The sequence below is a fragment of the Fundulus heteroclitus genome, chromosome 23 (genome assembly GCF_011125445.2).
Source record: "Fundulus heteroclitus isolate FHET01 chromosome 23, MU-UCD_Fhet_4.1, whole genome shotgun sequence".
Lineage (NCBI taxonomy): Eukaryota > Metazoa > Chordata > Actinopteri > Cyprinodontiformes > Fundulidae > Fundulus > Fundulus heteroclitus.
Window position 1 is genome coordinate 1,794,759 of NC_046383.1, and position 9,473 is coordinate 1,804,231.

Consider the following 9,473-nt stretch of genomic DNA (forward strand, 5'->3'; position numbering starts at 1 on the left):
TTGATCAGGCTTCTTAGGGTCTTTCAGAACTTTTATCAGGCTTTTTGGTTTCTTTTTAATTCATCATTTTAACCTATAAACCGCTGTTTTCAGATAAATACATTTGCTTGTTTAGTAACCTAACAGGCAACACAGTTGATAGCAGTGTTGCCTAGCAGCAACAGGGTCCTGGGTTCAAATACAAGCCTGAGGTTTTTCCGCGTGGAGTTTGCGTGTTCTAATGTGCAGAGTGGGTTCCTGCCGTGGTCCAAACACGACGATTAGGGTCTCTGGTCTCTCTAAGTTGCCCTTTGGTGGGAGTGTGTGTCTCTGCGATGGACTGCCGACCTGTCGTTGGCGCACCCCGCCTGCTGGACTGCTGGAGGTTGGATATTCGTGGAAAGTTGTGTGGAAGGAAAACCACGAGCGCAGGGAGAAGGGATAACTACAGCCTTTAGAGGATTGTGAGGCAAAGGTTATTCAAGAAGGCGTGGCCTGCAGGTGGAGTTAGAGCTTCAGGAGCCATCACACACAGACATGTTGTAAACACGGCCTCCAACCCCTTGTTAAGATACTTTGGATTAAGGAGATGTCAGAAGGGCGAGTAGAAGAAAAAAAAAAAGAATGACCCGTTGATCAGTGGTCCAAAGGCCTCTTTTCACAACAGTAAATTTGGCATTTCATTTAGGAATCAAATCTGGAAGACGAGTGCAGAGCCACAGAAACCAAGTTGTTTCTTATCTGCAGGTGTTTTGCTTTACTGAGTTTCATCAACTCTGAAGCCTGTGATGTCTGCCAGGAAACTTCAGAGCACTTCAGCAAACTGGTCTGACACAAACCCTACGCAGAATCTATTGGGTATTGTCAGAAGGAGGAAAAGAGACGTGAGAGCCAGCACTGCAGTCATGGTAAAGGCCGCCATCAAAGCGGCCTACATATCTACACATGTACGTTTCAGTAGGCCCTCATTTTTCTATTAAAAACCCTTTTTTACCGTCTTACATATATTATCTCTAAAACTTAATTTGTGGTTTTCCTTTCCTGTAAGTCAAAATTATCAAAATAAACAGAAATTGAAAACCAGATATACTTCAGTGTGTGTGTAATGAATCAATAAGAAGTATAAGGTTCATATTTAACATTAACATTAACATTAAACATTAAATTACTGCAATAAATAAACTTTTCAGTGATTTCCCATTAATTTCAGATGCACCTGTAATGACTCCGGCAGTGCAGATTATTTACGGGGCTCGTATGCTGCTTCTTTGATGGTAAACATAGCATCAGCAAATATTCGGGGGGCTTTGAATGTTACTGTTCAGGGTTTAAGCTTAAATTGATCTTTGTGCTTCCCTGGGAGCAAAGTTCCAGCTTGTTGCCTTCGACTGTCTGAAAGCTGAGCCCTCGACTTTCGCTCTTCGTCCTGAGTGTCTGTTATCCAACCGCGTCCGATATAGGATTAGTGACGAGAGATTTGTTAATTACGGCGCCTCCTGACTAACAGGCTTATGTTTCCCAGAGGGCGAGCTAGTGCCATGACCCATCAGTGGATGTTTAATGTTTTAAACAAATCAAATACTGATATGGAAAACCTGAGACAACCACAAGGTTTACAGATTTTTATTTAAAAAAATCCCGTTTACAGAATGAGAATGGCCGTGGAGAAACGCAGTATTCCTGCTGGGGTGCGGTTGAGGTCCATTTCAGGTCGCTGTTTGTGGTCCTGAAGCGGGATGTTTGGTCCAGGCACACGACGCCCTCACTGGCTGCAGCTCGCACAGGGCTGCAGGCCGTTCTCGTTGCAGGAAGTGCACTTTAGGGCTTTGAAGGAGTCCGTGAAGCAGTTGCGAAACACGGACATCTTGCTGCCATGGCACATTGAGCATGGGATGAAGGCGAAGCCTCCGCAGGTCTGGCACGTCTGGGGAAGCTGTACCCTCTGGCATATAGAGAAAATGTAGTTTTTAGTTTCAGGATGTTGGCTTGATAAACCAGCAGTATGTTGCATGTGCAAATAAAGGTCTGAGTTTAAATAAATAGAACCAACTATTTAACAAAATACTTAGACTTAATATTTCAAAGGCAAATAAAAGTGTGTCCAAAAAGGTAGAGAAATCTGATAATGAAGACTTTTTGTTTAATATAGAAACTGAAGAGTTAAAAAAGGGGCTTTTTGCAGGCCATCGCAATTTCCTTCAATGCTCCTGGTATGTAAATTCAAGCAGATTTTGTAAACTAAACTCCTGTCAGATTGTCTGAGTTTCATGTTTAGTAACGCACACACTGCAAAAACGGAACTAAAAATAAGTAAAAGGTTCTTAAAATGAGTGTAGTTTTCCTTGATTTGAGCAGGTAAATAAGATGATCTGCCAATAGAATAAGATTTTTGCACTTAAAATAGGAACAACTCATCTCCATCATCTTATTTCAAGTGCATCCATCCATCCATCCATTTTCTGATCCGCTTTATCCCTCACGGGGTCGCGGGGTGCTGGTGCCTATCTCCAGCATTCTATTTCAAGTGCAGTTTATCTAATTATCTTATTTTAGAGGTAAAAATACTCGTTCCCTTGGCAGATAATCTTATTTACCTACTCAAATCTAGGACAAAAACAAAAATTTTAAGAACATTTTACTTATTTTTAGATCCGTTTTTGTAGTGCAGTTGTCACACCCTGTAAACCTTTTCACATGTTGTCACACAGCATCCATAAACTGTTTATTGCATTTTATTTGGATTTCATGTGATAGACCAACACAAAGTACAGCATCATTTTGAAGTTTTTAACTTTTTTGCCGCCCTGAGACAAAATGTGTTTGTTTTCCAGTTGAATTGTTCGGGATAAATATCCAGTTGAATACAAAAAAATATATATATCTAAAATGATTTATTAAAGTCTAATTCTTTTCTGTCACAAAAATCTTGTGCACACTTTTTATATCAAATGCACGTGTGGTTAGAAAGCTAGCACTTCGCCTCACTTTGAACGCACCATGCCGCCTGTCAGTACAGATGGTGGCAGTATCATCCTGTGGGGCAATGCTTTCCTTTGACAGACACGGTAGGTGGAGCTAAATACCCTGGATTAAAATCTGTTAGAGGCTGCAAAATACTTCAGACTGGGTTCTCATCTTCGCTCCTTCAAATCTGACTGATCTTGAGCTACGTTGTTAAAACGACAGACAAAAAGTCTTTAAATGTTTAGAAGAAACAGTAAAGACATGCAGCTGTAATTAAAGCAAAAGGCTTAAACAATTTAAAAACCAAATATCCTTTTCCTCCACATCACAACTATGAACCGCTTTATGTTTGTTTGTCACATAAAATCCAAAAATACCTTTTTTTTTTTATTACATTTACAGCTGCCATGTGACAGAATGAGAAGAGCATTGAAAGGCATTCATTATTTCTTTTCTTGCGTCGGCTTAACATTTAAAGAAAAAAAAACAGGGTACACTGCGATCCTTTCCTCAGCCACTACACAGACAACAAGAGAGTTTCCCAAAATGTCAGCCTCCTATTGTCTAACAGCATTAACATTCATAATAGTTTTGCATTCACAAACATGCATTCTCCAGTGTTGTTGGACAGTTTTAGGGTAATTTGTGCATGCGTGACCTTTCAGGACGCCCCCCCCCCCTCTCTAATGAACCTTGCAGGCGTGGGTACTAAAACACTATAACCTAAATGTCATTGTAGAGCTTTGGATCCAGCTTATTTTTTTCTAGTTTTGGAGGGAATCTGAAGTCCAAATCAAAGGAAGGATGAGAAATGCCAGCTACTGCTACGGGGGAAACAGAGTTATATTGGTGTGCTTGTCATTTTTAGCCAGTCTGACCATGATTTATTGATGACACAGTGAGAGGAGCTGACTGTTCCTGTTCACTCTGTTCACCTTAATGCCTTGGGGCTTAGAAATATTGCAAGGTGTAATGATTAGGCCAATAAATCTGAAAGGGAACAAGTGAATTATTTATTGTTTGCGTGGATCAAGCTAAGAGGCTGACGGAGACACATTTGGCCAAAACCCCAACCTCGATTTTCGTAAGCAGGTCTTGCAGATCTCCTGATTCGTTCATGCCGAGTATTTTCTCAGCCCCCTGCAACACAGGTTACAAACCATCATGAGAATAGAAGCACGACCAATGTCACCGTCCACGGGTGCCGCTACGAAACCACGTGTGCGACTGACCCCGAGGAAGTGTCCGTCGATGAACACGACCGGCAGCGAGGGAGCTTCGGCCACGCGTCTGCAGCGCTCCTCCAGCTCCTTCCCGTACTCGCTGTCCAGGGCGATGTTCTTCTCCACGAACTTCACCCTGTGGTTCTGGAAGATCTTCCTCACCAGCTCGCAGCGCTCGAAAGTCGTCCTCACCACCCGGAAACTGGTGGTGTAGATGACTATGCGGCCAAACTCCAGGGGCACATGCATCTGGCCAAACACAGAAATTTAAGAACGGGAGGTTTCAATAGTAAACTTGAATTAATCAAACTGATTCGAAGTTGAATCAAATGATCTGGAATTCAACAGGGGACAACATGCAGTGCAGTTCGATATGTTTTAGGAAGCAGGGGAAGACTTCATCTGCATAAAGGCAATAGAGAACTTGCTTAGGGCACGTCATATTGTATTGGCGCTCTTTTTACGCCCCCCCCCCCCCCACCCCCACCCCCCAATGTCGCCCTGGGTAATTGCCAGCGTGTTTCTAATCTAGAAACAGAGTTGTTCAGATCTGAAGTCATGTTTTTAAAGACAGAACCAAATGATGCTCTTCATATCAGAAGTATTTAACGTCACATCAAAACCATTTAGAGTAAATCAAACCCTTAAAGCAGCCTTTTTATCATTCTCTTCCTTTTATCTCTTCTTTCTTTCACCTCTTCTTTCTCTTTTTTTTTCTCTTCTTGTTTTTCTTTTACTCTCCTACTTTCCCATTGTAGTGTCCATATCATTTGAAATTCTCCCTGCAGGAATCACAATAAAGCTATTTACACGGACAAATCAAGCGGAGCATTATGGCGAAAGCTGTTTGCTCCACTTGTGAAAGTAATATCTGTCGAGCTCTATGTGGCATTAAGATATCAATTCTTATTGCCACATTGCTAGACAGGACACTGGGGGAAAAAAAAAAAAAAAAAAAAAAAGAGAAAGCAGCCTTTTGTGACACACAGAGACTAAACAATGGGTCAGTTATTGTAGTTGTGATTCTGATATTTTCCTTAAAATAACAGCTGAAACCAGATATTTATGTAATCTATATAAAATCTATATGAACACACAGTACTCTAAATTAAACCTTTGCTGTTGTAGGTGGGTTAGGATTGCCCAAATCATCGATATTTGCTTAATTCCTCAAGAATGAGAGAAATATTTGTGTTTTTATCTTTATTTAAATTCAAGTAAACTCAAGCTTTAAAAATCTCTCACTCACCATTCTGACACTTAGCAAATAGAAGTAATTTCAGTGCCTCTGACTGGCCTAAAACAGGAAATGTTTAGTCACCTTTATTGTCAGACAGGGAGGGAATAAAAGAGTCAGACATAATTTTATACTATGTATGTAGACATCTGGTTTCAACTGCACATGTGATCATTTCCTTGATCACATTTTGTGAAATTAAAAAGATTTTGGGAGAAAGGCCGCACTTAAACCGCTCCCAGTACACAAGCGGCCCATTCTGGCACAGGTTTGTGTCAGACCCTCACACCCTCCACCTCACGCTTTTCCTCCATTAAATCGTTGTCTATCAGCCTGAGGATGTCCAGGTTTGCCCGGTTCATATGGAAAGCTACCCTGAAAGCTGCCATCCTACCAGTCACTCTGAAATGTGTTATAAACAAGCAAGTAAACGTTACATTTCTGCAAAAAAAAAAAATGATGCTGAACCGCTAGTTTAGGCTTTTGGAGCTGACCAATCAGAGCAGAGGGTAGATTTCTGAGTCAAGCTGATCATATTTTAGTAATCTGACTCATAGTGTGAGACTCATATTAAATAAATACTTTGCATCAACAAGAGTTTCTTTCTCTTAGTTTTGACAAATAGGGTTTACAGCTGATGGAGAACCAAAAAAGAAAGTTTCACCAAAAACTACATTACACCAATAAGACCAATAAAAACATTTTAACAGTATGTGCATGTACCATATGGCACGTGCAGTCAATGATTATTCAGGACTGCTTTTGCATGAACAACTGCATCAGCTATATATCATGGAGGCTTGTGGGTCAGGACTGTATTGTTAGGCCTGGTGTCTCACATTTCCCTCTTTACAACAGATTGTCAATGAGGTTTAATTCACCTTCAATAGGCTTTGCCTTAAAAACATCCCAAAGTTGTGCGAAATCCTGTTGCTTGTGCACCTTTTCCTACCACAGTTTGTCCTTCCACTTAACTTTCTATAAAACTGCATGTATACAACAGGTAGCTTCTTTAACAATAATCTCCTAAAAGTTCACCTCCTTTTATGAAGAAACTCATCGCTTGTCTGCTGGACAGCTGTCCTTTCAGCAGTCTTTCCTGTGACTGCGAAGGCCTTCACATAACAATTCTGTATTTTGCCAAAATCTACAAAAATAACAAAAATAAATCTAGCCCTGTTTGTGAATTGGTAAAAGATTTATTAGTTTGTTATTTTTTATGTAGTTTTTTTATCTAGATTTATGATAGTTACTTGAAATATTTTTTTCTATAGATTTTTTTTCCTTTTTGGCAATTCTTTTTTTGAATTAAATAATTTGCATTAGGACCTTCTGGAATAACTCACATTCATATAACAACCTTTTTCTCTGCTTATGTAGCTGAATAAGCCTAGATAGAACCCATTTTGTCTCTTGCTGCAGAGAAAGATAATCTGACTTAATCATTTGGTGGAGGTTTTAGCTTGTTGGCGCTGTGTGTTCCTGTTATACTGCCCTGCACTGAACGGTTTGCTATGACTTTCCATGTAAACGCTGCATCGGCACACAAGCCCAGGGCTGCCTTGCAGTGACGCGCAGCGGACGGTGCTGTGATACTAGAAAGCAGTGCTGAATTCATTAACCTGATTAGTTTCTCCTGAAACACTTAATGAAATGCGGCATTAATCTTTAATTGTTCTGTGACTTCATCCTCGGTTGGGAGCTTTTGTTCTGGTTCTAGGTACCGTACAATGTACCGTACAGCAGTTATCATACGACTACAACGTACACTTTGTCTCTTTACAACCACGAACGTAATGAGTTTAGTGAATTTTCTATTGATAGACAAACACAGAGGGGTGAGTAGTTGTGAAGAGGACAGAAAATATGCGGTTTTCTTTTTTTACTCCACAAATGATAACACAAGTCCACTTTTTGTCGTATTAAACCCGCTGGAGTCAATATTTTGTAGAACTACCTCCAGCTGCTTGTTTTAGGGGTATGTCTCCCCTAACTTTGCTTATCTAGACTAAACTATTTGCCCATTCTTCATTGTAATGCAGCTCAAGCTCAGATCGATTGGATGGAGAGCTTCTGTGAAAGGCGATTTTCACGTCTAGGCACAGACCTGAAAAGTGGATTTGACTCTTAGAATACATGAATATGCTTTGATTGTAGCTCAGGCTGCATGTTTATGGTTGTTGTCCTGCCCAAAGGTGAACCTCCTATAGGTGAACGTCCACATCACTTTTTTATTATCTAGATAGAAATACAACATCATAGTCCCTCCACCATCGTTAAGAAGCGATGCTGTGTTCAGGGTAATGTGCAGTGCTAGTTTTCCAACATCGACAGTGTTTATCTCATCTGATCGGAGCACCTTATTCCACACATTTAATGTGTTTACATGCATTTTGTTCACTAACGTTCTTGAACAAGCCTCTGAGGTCAGCTACATTTGTACTGAGCTCAAATCCAGTGGCGGTTCTACACCACATTTAGCCGGGGGGGCCAGGGTGGGGTCAATGTTTTTTCACGGGGGGCACAGAACTAAAAATTGGGAGGGGGAGGGGGGGGACTAAACAGGTCATTATTTCATTATTTAATCTATTAAGTGAGCCAAAGAGCCAATTGTGGCTCCGGAACCGCAGGTTGCAGACCCCTGATCCTATCTCAATACGGCTGGAGCTAAACGTGAAACAGCTTAATTTTTAAATTGTTGTTAGAATAAAACTGTAAAGGTAAAAAAAAACAAAAAACACAATGGGTCCTAGTGACCAATCAGTTATGGTATCTTTGTCAGCATATATCGTGAGATATTTATTTTATATCATGTCTTTAGTACAGGGGACATAACAGGGGCCAGGACCAGTTCTACAGGGGCACTGACCCGTGTTGGTCCCTCCCTAGAGCCGCCTCTGCTAAAATCCATTACTGCTGGACTCCATTTCCTAAGTAGTCAGCATCTAAAAACGACTGGTTGTACTTTTATTTCATGTTGTTAGCGTAATGCGGGATGAATACATAATATGCTCACCCAGACTTTTCAGATTTTGTTTTTTAAGGAAGTTGGAAAAGCACTGACAGTTTTTTTTTCTCCCGCTACACAACTGTGCACCACTTTGTATTCCTCTCAAAATGTAATGAATTTTGAAGTTGTAATTGAACAAAATGTGGAAAAAGTCCCAGCGGTCTGGATGTGTTTGTAGGGCACCGAAGCTTCTATCGGATAGAAAATAGTCTTAAAACCGCTAAGGCAATAATGGGATTATCTCCAACAGGTACTTACGCCGTTGGGAAGGTTCTCAAAGAGCGCCTGACCTGCGCTGACTTTGTGCTTGACCCCTCGGACCGTGCCGTTCTTGCTGAGAATGTTGACCCTCTTGGTGGTGAACATCCAGTCCTTGGTGGCCCCCGCGTACAGGAGCAGCTCATCGGGCTCGCTCCCGCTGTCGTCCGGCTCCGAGCCCAGGTATCCGTACGGGTTCCCGTGAACGTCTCCGGTTGTGGAAGGCGTGCTGGCCCGCTCGGCGTCCGAGCTGCTGGTGCAGTCTGAATCCAGGGAGTCCGAGGGCCCCTCATCCTTGAACATCTCCTTCAGCACCCGGCCGCTGTTCCCCGAAGCCACTCGGAACCTCACCCGCCTCTGGGGCTTCTCCTGTCCGGCCGTCGCTGCCGTCCCCTCCATTTGAGCCCCTCTGCCACGTTACATGGTCCAGTACACCGCGGCCCGGCTCCTTCCCTCTCATTCGGAGGTGAACATCCAGCTCAGACACGGTGATTTGTTTGCCATGGATTAATCGCGGGTTTAAGCCTCGCTGTGTGAGGGGGATCTAAAAACGACTGGGAGCCAGTAAGCTGCCTTACAGTCACATTGACTCAGCCAGTAAATAATGTATGCACGCCTGCCATGGCAACCCAGCAAGCTTACCTCAAGTAAAACGATCGTGTCCTTTGAATTATTCATTATCACAGTTTACAGAGTTTTCACTAAAGCTTTGACAGAGGACTTTTACAGCAGGGCTTTATACCCTTAAATCAGTCTCGGAAAAAAATTATAAATCACCTGGGATCATTTTGTGGTACGAATG

General features: G+C 41.9%; 1 protein-coding gene across 1 annotated transcript; it reads right to left on the bottom strand.

Annotated features, from left to right (window-relative positions):
• Positions 1 to 1,586: 1,586 nt before the first annotated feature.
• grxcr1a (glutaredoxin and cysteine rich domain containing 1 a) lies at positions 1,587 to 9,262 on the bottom strand. Its single transcript, XM_012879771.3, has 4 exons — positions 8,672 to 9,262; positions 4,176 to 4,415; positions 4,018 to 4,083; positions 1,587 to 1,921 (listed from the first exon to the last, which is right to left on the bottom strand). Exons 1-4 carry the CDS (start codon positions 9,068 to 9,070, stop codon positions 1,742 to 1,744), a joined length of 885 nt encoding a protein of 294 aa, XP_012735225.2. The 5' UTR covers positions 9,071 to 9,262; the 3' UTR covers positions 1,587 to 1,741.
• Between the last annotated feature and the right edge of the window lie 211 nt (positions 9,263 to 9,473).

Excerpts from the sequence above, each read along its gene's own strand:
- grxcr1a (XM_012879771.3), bottom strand. The coding sequence starts at position 9,070 with ATGGAGGGGACGGCAGCGACGGCCGGACAGGAGAAGCCCCAGAGGCGG. Across the intron at positions 4,084-4,175 it reads TCGACGGACACTTCCTCGGG|GGGGCTGAGAAAATACTCGG; the intron begins GTCAGTCGCACA and ends CCTGTGTTGCAG. Across the intron at positions 1,922-4,017 it reads ACCTGCTTACGAAAATCGAG|AGGGTACAGCTTCCCCAGAC; the intron begins GTTGGGGTTTTG and ends TCTATATGCCAG.